General features: G+C 59.8%; 1 protein-coding gene across 2 annotated transcripts; it reads right to left on the minus strand.

Moving 5' to 3' along the window:
• Window positions 1-242: 242 nt before the first annotated feature.
• On the minus strand, window positions 243-10,723 carry TMEM92 (transmembrane protein 92). Of its 2 annotated transcripts, none has more exons than XM_086687015.1 (6): window positions 6,094-10,723; window positions 5,515-5,785; window positions 2,264-2,289; window positions 1,402-1,476; window positions 1,071-1,266; window positions 243-843 (listed from the first exon to the last, which is right to left on the minus strand). In XM_086687015.1, the coding sequence occupies exons 2-6, from the start codon at window positions 5,581-5,583 to the stop codon at window positions 736-738; spliced, it is 474 nt and encodes a 157-aa protein (XP_086543141.1). In that variant the 5' UTR covers window positions 5,584-5,785; window positions 6,094-10,723; the 3' UTR covers window positions 243-735. The 2 variants fall into 2 exon arrangements, with proteins under 2 accessions (XP_086543141.1, XP_086543140.1); XM_086687014.1 differs by having other exon boundaries at window positions 5,500-5,785.
• Between the last annotated feature and the right edge of the window lie 2,685 nt (window positions 10,724-13,408).

Genomic DNA, 13,408 nt, shown 5'->3' on the forward strand with positions numbered 1-13,408 from the left:
TCCCCAACTTCCTGTCCTCCTTAGCACCCTGAGACCTGGGTGCTGGGTCAGAGCATCTCCAAAGATCCTTTACCAGAGGGTGGTTCACAGATGTTCTGTCCGCCCTGGCTCATCATCAATACATCAATGGTGGGATTTGGGGGTGTGGGGACCACCCCCCACCATCCTCCCCGTCCCCACCCCCGCAGTGTCTGGGCTCACTCCCCAGTCACCACCCCACACAGCCAGAGGCAGACTCTCAGTGACGATCAGCTCAGATTTAGTGAGTACACGTTCGGGGGTAGGGGGCAATGGGGTCTTCCCTATTCAGGTAGACCCGGGGGTGGCTCAGAGCCCACGCAGTCCAATCGCGCACAAAACAGGAGTGCCCTCTATAATATCTCAGAGCTGGCTGCCCAGCCAGGATTTGTATACCCCCCAGAAATGGGGTTCTCTCCGCTCCTCAGAGTGGCCCATTGTATTGTCAGGCACCTCCAAGCGTTGACATGTTCCTCCTGGCAGCCTCTCACTTGGGATGGGGTTGGGGGGGTGGCCGCTGACACTTCTGACCGGCACTCAGAACAACAGAGGCGGCTGGTGGTGGAGCGGGAAAAGCAATAAGTTAAAACCAAGAACAGCAAGAGACATGGCAGGACGGATGGGGGCATCACGGGGGTCCCAAGAGTCTCTGGCTTGATCCAGGAAGCACTGGGGAGGAGGTGGCTGATGATGTCGTAGCTCCAGGCAGGAGGTGGCTCAGAAGGCTGGGTTGTCGATGCCCCTGGGCATCCCCGAATATTCTTCAGGCCTGACACTGTAGGGAGGGGGCGGCTCCATGGGGGGCAGGACGGGCTTCAGAATAATCTGCAGGGGAAAGAGGGAACACAGAGTCTTCTCAGGGCCTGGCAGTGGCCGGCACCCGCCAAGGGCCGGCCGTGCGTGTTTGCCAGGGGGAGGGGGGACCCGATGGTGGCTGCAGGGCCCTCTCTAGGTCTAGAGGCCTGGGGTAAGGAGGGCCTCCCTGTAACCTGGACAATAGGGAGGTATGGCCAGCTGAGGAACCGAGCAAGGAGTGGGGCAGAGACACCTACCTCGCTGTAGGGGGGTGGGGGCTCAGAGGTGGACGTCCTGACCCTCTCTGGGGGGGCGATGGAGGGTGGCTCCGGGGGCCCCTGGTGATCCGCTGGGGGGTCCTGCTCCTGTTCTCTGCAGCTGCGACAGAACCGCTTAGCGAGACAGCAGATGCACAGGAGGGGGAGGATGATGAGGAAGGTGATGACGAAGATCCTAGGGCGAGGAACCATCAACATCTCCCTGAGTGTCTGGGCTGTCCCGGACCCCCCTCCCCCCGCCCCCCGCCACAGTGGGCAGGAAGGCCAGTCGCCCTGAGGACTGCGCCCGAGGAGCTGGCCCTGGGCTCACCTCAGGGGACTGGAGAAGAGCTCATACTCCTGGCAGCAGCTGTCACCACAGCATTTGAATCCTCTGGGGCAGGTGCTGGGGGAGCAAAGAGACGCTGCTGGTCCCAAGGTGGCAGGAAGATCCCGGCCTCCCCAAAACTCACCCATTTCTTGGGGCCCAAGCCACGCCCTAGCGCCGGGGCCCAGGATCTGGCTTCTAGGCTCATCTCACTACTTGGGCCAAGTTCCGCTCCTTTCTGGGTCTCACTTTTCCTCATCCATAAAGTGGGTATAATGAATGTTCTGTCAACATCACTGAGCAGGGGTGGGGGAGCACGTGGCAGTGGGTGCCAGGGCACTCTAAGGAGATGTGGCGACTGTCCCTGAGCTAACTCGAGGAGCCCTTGCCGGTGCCCATGGACTACGAGGTGGGAAGGACAGGGTGTTCCCGGAACACCCAGGGCTGAGTTGATGGAAACATTCATCTGCTCAGGGACCACCCCCTCCTCATTGTGCTCAGGCTTTTTGGCATTTATATATTAAAGTTGGCACAGATGGTTTGCCCGCCCCACCCAGGGTGATGGGGCGGGGGGAGCCCTCAGAGAAGAGACAGCAGAGAGAGGGGTGGGGATTAGGCTTTAGACCCGCCCACAGGCAGAAGCTGCTTGGCTGGAGAAGGAGGGCGGGGCGGGGGTGGGATGGGAAACGCATTGGTGGCGGTGGGGGGGAGTGGGAAATGCGTTCAGGCTAGAAGGGCAGTGGGTGAGGATGATGGATGAGATGCTTTTCTGTCCCCCCCCTCCCCCACCCATGAAGGCAGACAGGGCAGGATTTCGGGTGTCTCTTCCTCAGACAGGAAGTTACAGCCCAAAGCCCAGACTTACAAGAAGAGACCACATTTGGCTGCAGCCTGCGGAAGAAAAGAGGCAGAGGTTAGGGGCCGTGAACTGGGGAGCTCATCTCTACCCACCCGCTGCCCAGGTGCAGAGCCTGCCGCAGGTTCGCAGCGGGTCAACCCCTTCCTGCTCTCCACCTCACTCCAGGTCTAGGGCTGGAGCCCCAGCTGACACCTGCGGCCCCAGCCCTCCTTTCTCTCCTCACCACACCCCCACAACACCTCCACTCACGCCCAGGTCTGTCAGCTGGCGCCTTCCCGCCACCCCTCCGATCGATCTCCTTTCCATGTGACCACGGCGGTCCAGGGCACCAGCAACTCTCCTCCGCACCCCCCCCTCCCCGAATCACTCCCCACACTGCAGGCAGGTTCGTATCCAGCAAATCCGATCGCCCAAAACCTTCCTGGACGCTCCCTTCAGTGGCTCCCTGTGCCCGGGCCCCCAGCGATCAGCTGCTGCCCCCTTGCCCTCTTGCCCACACATCCACAACCACTGGGAGTCCCCTGCACACGCCTGGCTGTTTGACACTTGCGGGTAAAGGCAGACCACCTTCCTCATGCCTTCATGATCTGCATTCACCTTTCGGATCCCTGCCTGGCAGGGGGTGGAGGGAAAGAGGAGGAGGGGGGTGGTTTCCTCGGTCTTTGAAGCCACCCAGATCCTCCCCTGTGGGCTGGGTTTCTCTCCGTTTCTCTTCTGCACCAGAACTATACCCATCCAGGCTCTAGTTTCAGAATGTAACCGGATTAATAGCAATTATGTGTATAAGCCCTGCCTGGAGCATTCTTTCCCCCAGGTATCCTAGCTCCAGCACCCCCTTTCTGCCCCTCTTACTTAAAAATTAGGGGCATCTGGATGGCTCAGTCGGTTAAGTGCCCGACTTCGGCTCAGGTCAGATCTCATGGTTCGTGAGTTTGAGCCCCGCGTCGGGCTCTGTGCTGACAGCTCGGAGCCTGAAGCCTGCTTCGGATTCTGTGTCTCCCTCTCTCTCTGTCCCTTCCCTGCTTACACTCTGTCTCTCTCTCTCTCTCTCTCTCTCAAAAAAAAAATGAATACACATTAAAAAATAAAATAAAAAATAAATAAATAAAAATTACATCCACTCCCCCAAGGCACTCCTTCCCCTCACCGAACTTAAGTTTTCTCTCACAGTTCTTACCCACATCCAACATACTACACAGTTCCTTTTAGCCTGTTCATTGTCTGGTCAGAAGAATGTAAACTCCAAGAGGGCAGGGATTTTTGTCTGTCATCACTGTTGAAGAACCCAACAGCCACAATATTGGCAGAATGAACGAAAGAGCCTTCTCAGACGACCTGGTTTCCTTTCCTCCTGGCTGCTCCTCAACTTGGGGGGTGGGGGCGGTGAGAGACGGCGGGGGTGTGGGGGGGGATTCAGGGGTGGGAACTTCTCAGCGGAGGAGAGGTTATCTGTCACTCTACCCCAGCCTCTGGGGACAAACAGCCACAAGAGGAGCATAAGAAGCCAACTTTGGCCAGACTACCTTGTCTTTGTACCTTTACTCGAAATAATTCAATCACATCTCAGTTGCTAACAACAGTAAAGCCAAGAAAACCAGTGACAACCAATGACTGTGGGGCTGATTCTCCTTTTCTGGGCTCAGGCGCAGGCCAGGCGGAAGCCTCCCCCCGACCAAACCTTGCCCCCTGGGGACTGGAGCTGGAATCATAAATGAATACTTCCCCACCCCCACTCCCCTACCCGCCTCGCTCCGCGATGTCTGGCCCAGAGAGGGTGAGATCTTCACAGCACACAGGGGCAACTGCAGAGCTGGGGACAGACCAAGGGGGTCCAGGCACTCAGTGGGACCCTCTTGCCCCCCAGATTCCAGACCCCACTTTCCTGGGGCTTTTCTGGCTCCCAACGAAGAAGGACAGAACACAAAAAGGTTCAATCAAGAGTTGCTGTTGGGGAGGGCAGATCTCCCAGATTCTCTCCCCCCCCCCCCCTTTAACCTGGGGCAGGTCTTGTCTGGGGTGGCTCAATCTGAGTTTTTTTCGAGCATCACTGTGGTTGTAAAGAACCTCAGCTTCCGTACACGTGCAGCGTGGATATTATCAGCACCTGCCCCCTGGGGCTGCTGGGAGAAATCAAGAGGATGCTCAGCTTAGTGTTGGTACAAAGGGCTTGCCTAGACTAGGCGGAGAAGGAGCTCGAAGGCTTCAGGGGCAGAGCCAGGAGAGTCTGCAGAGTTGTGTGAACGTGCCCTGTTCTGGGGAGGGGGCCTGGGATGTCCTGGCATTCTCTCTCTCTTTTTTTTTTCTTAATGTTTATTTATTTTTGAGAGAGATAGAGCACCAGCGGGGGAAGGGCAGAAAGAGGGAGACACAGAATCCCAAGCGGCTCCAGTCTCTGAGCTGTCAGCACATGGCCCTACGCGGGGGGTCGAACCCAGGGGGCGGGGCTGGATTATGCCCCAAGCAGAAGTCGGACGCCCAACGGACTGAGCCACGCAGGCACCCCTGTCGCAGGCATTCGTAAACAGAAGTGAGAAATCCCTGTTTTAGACCCATGTCAGTTGCCACGATAATCTGCCATCCCAAGAATGGACAGATTTCCCGCATCATTTTCAGAGTTCAACGGAGGAATGGGAGGAAGGAGGGGGTGCTTAATCCCTGCCTCAGGCTCAGAATCACTGATTTCAGAGGTCAACGCAGCCTTGGGTCAGGCAACCAGCTCAAGTCCTGCACAGACTAGAATCCTACCCGCGGCTCCTAGAAGGGGTGGAAGGAGCCTTCTCTCCCCTAAGGCACAGGCAGAGACACAGTCCCAGAGAGGGCCAGAGCTTCTCCCAAGGTCACCCAGCACTAGAGGAACAAGACAGTTAGGGAGACGGGCTGGCCGGGCGTCCAGACCTCAGTCCCGGCTAGTGCCCGCTTTCGGACTAGCGGGAGGAAGCGGGAAGGATGAGCCCAGGCTAATATGAGGGTCAAAGTCCCCACTCACAGACAGGCGCTAGGTGTCAGATGGTGGTGGGCGGGGTCCAGGGCTCTCTACACGGTCCCCCCACAGGCGAAGGAACCCAGGCTTTCTCAGGGCCTTCCTCCGCTGCCCCCACCTGCACCTCCCAGGCAAAAAGAGAAAGGAAGTTGCTAACTGTGTACGGTCACCAGGGAATCCTGACAAAGGAAGGTGGTGACGGCGCTCCAGAAGTAGGCCCCTGACCCACAAAGTTCAGGGCCCTGGAAGTTCTATAGCTTACCTCCCAAGCGCTCACCTGTTGGGGGCCAGCCAGCAGGCTGAGCAGCAAGGTGGGTACGAGGCCTGGGACCCAGGTGTCGGACATCCTGGCGTGGGGGCCACAGAGCTTCCGTGTGTGTAGGGGGAGGAGGGGAGAGGCGGGGCCACGACCTCTCCCACGTCTCTCCACCTATGGGGCCCCGCCTCGGGCGGGGGCGGAGCTTAGGCACCCGCGAAGGGCCGATCGTGGGACAGGGCGGGGGAGGGGAAGAAATCTGGGTTGGGTTTTAGGAGGTAGAAGAGGTTAACTGGAAAAAAAAAAAATTGTGGGGTCAGTGCTAGACTGCAGAGCCACTCCTTGCCAATCCCCGCTCCTCCACCCCTAAGTGAGCCCGGGCTTGAGAGGGACAGTGCTGCGCCTGGCCCGGGGCCGGGATGGGGGGATGGGGGGTGGGCGGCGGGGCGGGGGAGGATGCCGGCGAAGCGACCCGCCCGCTGTAAGTCCCTTTCCACCTGGGTTTGCGGGGGGGGCAGTGGTTGCGGGAGAGGGAGGAGGAGGCTCGGGAGTGGATTGAGGGCATTGTATGGGGTGGGGTGGGGGGTGGGGATGTGTCACCTTCATTTTTGGCCAAGAAGGAGGGAGAGGCGGCCTGGTTGATTTCAGGAGCACAGCGCTAGTACACTCGCGTCCCCCGGCGTCCCCTGCAATCCTGGGAGGATGTGGGGACACACTTCCTCCATTTGACTTGGGGGAAATTAAGGCCCAGGATTAAGAGCCGCGGCCGCTGGGGCCAAGCGGAAGCCAGGCGAGCAGGGGCGCGGCGAAGCAGGCCCATCCGGATTCCTTGGAAAGACCCCGCGGAGGCTGTCCCGGCTGAGAGCGCCGGATTCCGACCCTCGGCGGCCGCGCCCCAGCCCTCCAGGCGTCCTGTGCTTCCCGGCTCCGGCCGGCAGGTGGCAGCATCGCCCAACGCGGGATTCCCACGGAGCCCCACAGCGCGCGGCGGGGACCTGGGGCCGGGTCTCCCCGAGGGAGAGAGCTGGCTAGCGGGCGGGATGCGGGGACGCCTCGATGGGCGTTGGGCGCAGGGTGAGAGCCAGACACCCAAAGGCGGATGAGACTTGGGGACACCGTGCAGGAGTTGGAGAGATGGAGCCCGCCCCCTGGGGAGAGGGCGAAGGGCAGATGATGGGTGGGTGCTGCTCCCGGCCTGGAGAGACGCGGAGGGCTCCCGGAGAAGCTCGGTTCCCGAGTGCTTAGGCGTCTCCTGCTGGGTCTCAAGTGGGACTTTGCCACTGCAAACTATCCCCAACTTAGTAGGGACGGACAGACTTCCTCCTCGGGCTGTCCTTTCTTTTTCTCTTACCTCTTTCTCTTTATCTCTGGCTCCCATCTCTGTCTTTAACCTCTCCTTGTGGCTCCCCATCTCTCTCTCTCTCTCTCTCTCTCTCTCTCTCTCTCTGTCCTCCTGTTTGTTTCTGCCCATCACTGTCTCCACGCGGTTTGTCTACATTTCCGCTTGTTTTCCCATCTCTGTGCTCCTCTGTTTGTTAATCACCGCTTGTCTCTTTTGGAGTCTGTTTCTCTGTGTGTGTGTGTGTGTGTGTGTGTTTCTGTTTCTTTTGTCTCTGATTTGGTCCTGTGTCTCCCTGACTGTGTTTCTCACTCACTCTCCTGGACTCTCTCTGTCCCTCCTTCCCTGTCTCTGTTTCTCATTATCTCTTGGCCCCTTTTTGCCTCTAAGGACAGAACCTTCCAGTCTCCTGATCCTGGTGGAATTAGGGTCTGGCCCCAGAAAATGCCCTCTATTTCCAGTTCCTGGTGATTCTGAACTTGGAGAAGGTCCTGGGCAGGGGCACCTCTTCTCTCCTACCCATGCAGTTGGCTCTGGCCCCAGCTGGCCCCTCTAACAAGTCCAGGGTGTGCTGGAACCTTCTCCCAGCAGCACCCCTACTGCTGCTTCCTTAGTGGGGTTGTTGCTCACTTGGGCTTCCCTCCTGCCCCTGCCCTTGCCCTGTCGCACCAACACACCTGGCCTAGGGTGTCTCGCTGGGTCCCCTGCCACTCTGCCCAGGCTTGGAGACCTACAGAGTCATGGCCTTTAGAGGAGAGAAAGATGGGTGAGCTTAAGGGAGGAGGGCATCCTGGTGGGGTTGGGGGGGTGCGGAGAATGGCAGGGCTGAGAAGGGGACAGAAGACTTGGAGGAGTAGACGTGAGAGGCTGTGAGGACTGAGTAGGTGAAGGGGCTAGGCAGGCACCAGTGCCCTGAGGAGGGGCAGGAGGAGGGCAGGAGGCTGGCGTGGCTCCCCTCTGGCTCTCTGACATCCACCTGACACAGATCTAGGGTTGCCAGACAAAATACAGGATGCCCAGTGAAATTTGAGTTTCGGACAAACTGAATAATTTCTTTAGTACGAATATACTAAATATTCCTATGCAATATCTGGAACATACTTATGCCAAAATCTGTTTGTCGCTTCTCTGAAATTCAAATGTAACTAGATGTCCCGCATTTTTATTTGCCAAACCTGGCAACCCTACCCATCTTGCTAAAATGTCATAGGGACAGACATCTGAGAATGGCTACTCCACCCACCCCCTGCCCCACATCTCCCCAGTGGGAAAGTGAGGCTCATGAGGCGGGGTCCCGAGGGCATTCTGGCACCTGCCCCTTGGGTACGCATTTTTTTTTCATGACACCAAACTGCCTTTCTGCGTGCCTTCCTGCGGTTGGGGACAGGGCAAGGGACCTGGAGGCGGGTGGTCCCAGCTCAGTCAGGCCAAGAACACCAAGCCCTGATGTCAACATCCATCATGGCTCCCAAGGGCCCCAGCATTCTTGGTGGGTGAGGTCGGGTGGTGGTGGGGGCGCAGTGGGGCCCCAGCCTGAGCAGACAGGGGGCTTTCTTGTCTAGAGGCAGGACCATCCGGCGCAAGGACAACATCTGTTCAACACTTAATCTGGCAATGGGGGGGGAAGGAGCGTGTACATACGTGCACGTGTATGCTCAGGCACGCAGGGCCAGGAGGGCAGGGAGGCCCGGAGACCTCAGGCAGTCTGTGGGTCCCTCTAGATTCCAGGCCAAATTCCATCTGGGGTTTCCCAAGAGCGGCCGAGTCGAAATGTCTTCATACTCGCTAGCTGCCTCCCCGGCCCATTCACCAAAGAACGAGCTGATTGTCTACATCCTACAAACGCCCAGCTGCAAGGGTCTTGGAGGTCAGCTGGTCCACCGGCTCCCTTCTCCGGGAAGCCAACCAGAGCCCCGAGGGCCGGGAAGGCCAAGCCACACGGGATGTTGGGGCTGAGTCAGGACCAGAACCAGGCAGGTCTCGAGACCCCACACCCAGAGGCAGCCCCTGAGCAAGAAGCTGCCCGGGGGCCCGCTTCTCCGGATGAACTCCTGACAGGGGGGGTGGTTGGGGTGGGAAGGCTTGCCCAGCCCCGGGTGAGAGGGAAGAGCCTGGCTGAGTTCTGATCGTCTCAGCCCCTCCCCTGTCCTGTGATGGCCACGGACACCCATAATGGCTTATGGCATTGGGCTGGGATCCTTCTTTTCAAAGCCTGCAGAACATTCTGTTCTAGCCCAGCTCTGCCGACAGGGACAGACAGTATTATGCTGCGTCGGTAAGTCTGCCACTGCCGTGTGCCGTGTGATCCTCGTCAAGAAGCTTCTAACCTTCTCTTTGCCTCTGTGAACCCTGTGGAGGGGTGTGGGGGTGGCAGACAGGGCCTCCTTCGTCACATGGGGTCACCGTGAGGATGATGTAAACCGCTCGCTGTCAGCATACCGTGATGGTAAATAAATGTTAGCTTAATCATAACGAGCAATAAATGTTTAACTCCCGGCAGAGCAAAGGGGCCCCAAACTCCTTCTCTCCATTTCCCCTGGAGGCAGAGTGAGGTACCAAGGAACGAAGGGTCTTGCTCCTCTCTGAGAACCTCTCTCGGTCCCCTCTGGATGGGCCACCAAAGTCCAGCTACGGTCCCCCCCAGAACACCCGGCTCCTAGCCCCCTCTGCTGCTGGTCAAGTGAGTCTGGGCCAAGGAAGAGAGCGTGGGGCCCATGACCTACCTCAGAGAGAGACCTAGAGAGTCTCCTGGAGACTCACAGGGGACTGGTTGCGGCCAGTTCTCTCCACCTAGAAACACCTGTTCCCAGACCCCCTCCCTGGAACCTCACAGATTCTCACCCATTTTTCAAGGCTCAGCTCAAATGCGACCTCCTCCTGTAAGTCTCCCAGGACTTGGATCTTACCAGCCAGGCCTTTTCTCTGGGCCTCTCTGCTGGCCCCTGGCCATTCTCCCTAGAAGATGTGTATACATGTTCTAATGTTCCCACCAGGCCGTGGGGGCTGGCCCAGTTCTGATTCATCTTTCATTTCCCCATGGTGCTTTGTTCCAAGTAAACACTGGTGCTGTTGTCACTGAACTGAAGCTGGTTGGGGGCCTCCCAGGGTCAGGGGCCAGATTTCTCTAAGGGGATAGGGAATGAAGTCCCCAAACCCTTGGTAGGGGGCTCTCATTTGGGGGTGGCGGGGGCGGGGGGGGGGTCCTGTCCCAGGCTGCCTGGCTTCTCATCTTCAGTGGCTGCGTGTTTTCGGGAATCCACTTCTGTTTCCCGCCCCCCGCCCCACCAAGTGTCCACATACCCTCTTAAGTGGGTAAGACGGCTCCCTAGGGATCAAGCAACTCCCACAGGGTGCGCTGCAAGGAGGGCCTGGCTCGCTGCCCACCTTCCAGGAGGAGGCAGGATGCACGTTGGGTCGCCAACAGGAATGCTTGGCCATGGAACCAGGATCTGAGCCTCCTTCCCAGCATTCCTTTGGAAACTGAAGTCCAGCCGTCCCTCACGCGCCCAGGGTGGGGAGATGACTTCTAGAGTTGACCCCGCGTCTGAGCCACCAAGCTGGGGGCCAGGCGGGTGGAGGGAGGCGTGCCACCTGACAATTAACGGTGCAGGGAGCTTATTATCCTAATGAGCGGCTTGAGGAGCTCCACTAACACTCACCTGCCCGGAGGCTTAGCAGAGACAAAAACGGCATTTGGGAGCCATTATCCTTCCAAAGTGTAGGTTTCCGGGGCACAGCCAGGGGTGGGTGGAGAGAGAAACACCTCCAAGTGGTGGGGTGGAGTCAGGGTGAAGGTTGAGCTAGTGAGCTGCGGCTGTCTGGGGTGCAGACTGAGCAGAGCCACCAAGCCCCAGGTGGGAGGGGACGAGGCAAGACCAGGGTGAAGGTCGTAAGACCCCCCCCCCCCCAGCTCTGGTCCCCTCCCTCTAGGGCTCCTTCTCCTTAGGGCTTCCCTGCCCCTCCCCTTCCCGGCACCCCACTGCCACCCACACTCTGTGTTGACTGTTTTCCATGGGACCCTGCCGCCAGAGAGAAGCGAGGGGTTGGGGATCCCCTCCCGTCTCCCACTTTCTAACTCTGCTCTGGTTGGTCGGTTGAAAGAGGGCTCTCCTGCACCCGGCTGGCTCGTGGCTGCCTCTGTCTCAGATCCAGATGTTGCCCGTCATTGTAGGCAGACTTCAGAACTTCCCAGTCCCAAAGAAGCCGGGAGTTCTGGGTGGCCGGTGGAGGGGGGTGGGGGGGGGGGGCGGGAGAGAGGAACTGCTCCGGGCGGGCTGGCCGCATGGAGGGGAGGGCCTCTAATGGGTCTGGGGGCTTAGACTACAGCGGGGGGAGAAGGCACAGCCTGAGACATCCCTGAAGCGAATCGCTTCTTTGGGACGTGGGGTCAGGCAAAGAATGAGGGAGAGCGGAGGGGCGGGAGAAGCGAGGTGGGCAGCGATCACATTCTTCCGCAAACCCTCTAAGCAGCCACATCATCCGGCCCCCAGCCGAGGACAGACTCGGCCCCCACTTGTGTGCACGCGCCCACGTGTGGGCGCGCGCGGTGGGCCTGCCTGTGTGTACATACACGTGCACACGGGAGGCACACCTCCCGGCTTCCCCTGCTCATGCGGCGGCCCCCCACTCACCCCCCTCTCCCGGCCGCTGCCTTATCACCAGGCCAGCCTTTAGGGGGCGGCCTCCAGGATCCCTTCACCCCAGTGGCCCTGTTAGCACCTCCTCCCTCCCTTGTTAGCGCCTCCCAGCCCCCCTTCCGCCTCCAGCCCCTGTCGTCCCTGGAGAGAGGCCCCGTGGCCGGCAGCCCAGTTCTCTTCTTCCCACTCGGTCTTCTATTTTCCCAAAGCTTCCTTCTCCTCCCAGCGCCGAAGCCCCCTGCCCTCTCTGGCCTCCCTCATCCACGCGGAGAGGTCCCTTCCTGAACAAGGGAGGCTGGGGGATGAAGTCAGAGCCCCTACAGTTGAGCACGCCCTCCCCCTCCAGGCTACGGGCCACAGTGAGCCCACCGGCCTCTCCTGCCCGGAGGATGGGAGGGGGCAAGTCTGGGGCCGAAGCTAAGTCCTGGTGCCAGGTGTGCCACCGTCACCAGGGCAAATCACCACCCTGTCTGCAGCCCTGGGGGGGTGGGGGTGGGGGTAGAAATGTCTTCTGCCCGCTGGCTCTGGGACCGCTGTGCCCAACCTGCGCCTGGGCTGCCTAGTGGGACAGGGTGGTCCTGTGCCTGGAGCCAGGCTGTTAGGCCGCCAGGACTGCAGGTTTCCTCTACTGAAGGGCCCCTTCCTGGCTGGCTTTGATGTGTCTGCGAGGTTAGTGAAGGATGTTTGGCTTTGGGGCCTCGCGCCAGGATAAACTCCCTCTGCCTGCTGGGCCAAACCACTGCCTCCTTCACTGCCTGGCTCGCCCGCCTCCCCCAGCCTGGGGCTTGGCCTCCCCCAAGGCCAGCGCTGTTCTGCCCCCTCAGTGGGGTGGGCACCAAGTGGCCAAAGTTACCGTCACCTGGGAGAGGTCCTGTGGTCAGTGGACGTCCTATTGCAGAGGCTGGCACTGGAGTGCTGGCCTGCCTGCTAGGTGATCTGGGCCCTGGCCCCGGGCGGGGACGGAGGGGCCGGACCCCAGCTTCTGTCGGGGGCGGGGGGGGGGGGAGTGAAATGCAGTTTGGGGGAGGGGTGTCCACGTGGAGCTGGCTGCACAGGCTTCAGCTCTTCCAGATGTGCTGAGGCTCCAGATGTGGGGATGACTCAGCCTGGAATGGGGAGGGGTGGGCGGTCCATGGGGGGGGGCGGTGGATGACAAGCAGGGGGAAGTGAGGCCCCCTGAGCCACCGCCAGCTGCTGTTCCCCTTCCTTTGGAGCCCCCAGACCGGGCTGGTGGAGTGGTAGCCGCAGGGAGCTGCCCAGATGTGCAGCCCATGTGCAGATGGGGGAGAGGAGAGAAGTGAGGTCCCAGGGCCAGGGGCCCAGCTAAGAGGTCGCCCAGAGACAAAGAGGCAGAGACAGAAGGTTGGGGGGGGGGGAACACAGTGAGTGCGGAGGGAGTGGGGAAGGGAGGTGGGAGGGGGATAGAGATGGGGGGGAACGGGACTGAAATGTTAGACCCCTCTTGGTTCACCTGGGGGCGTGGCGCTGGGAGGAGGGTGTGTGTGTGTGTGTGTGTGTGCATATGACTTTGCTGCTGGAATGTAGGTTATATGTGGGGTAGGGGGTGTCGGGGTGAGCATCGTGTGTCTGACACCTATAAGCTGTATTTGTGAGCTGAGTCGTAGAAGATTCCGCGTGTGTTGGGTGTGGTGGGCTGGGGGGGGGGTAGGGTCTGTGCGGTGGAGAAAGAATGTGGACACTGGGTCTGTGTGGTGAGCAGCAGGGCGGGAGGCTGTGACAGTGCGTTCTCAAGCTTGGGAAACCACATGTGCCTTTGGGTGTGGAGGGTCAGTGGTGCCTCGAACCTGGGGAGCCTAGAGGTGTCCAGGCACGCTACCCCGGGGCTCCGAAGTCCTGGGGCTTCCTCCACCTCCTCCAGCCTCCCTGCTTCCTGGGGACGGGTTGGGAGGGGACTTCCAGAATCCTCAGAGCTGCTGTT

This window comes from Puma concolor, chromosome E1 (genome assembly GCF_028749965.1).
Source record: "Puma concolor isolate L17-30 chromosome E1, mPumCon1.1.hap2, whole genome shotgun sequence".
NCBI lineage: Eukaryota > Metazoa > Chordata > Mammalia > Carnivora > Felidae > Puma > Puma concolor.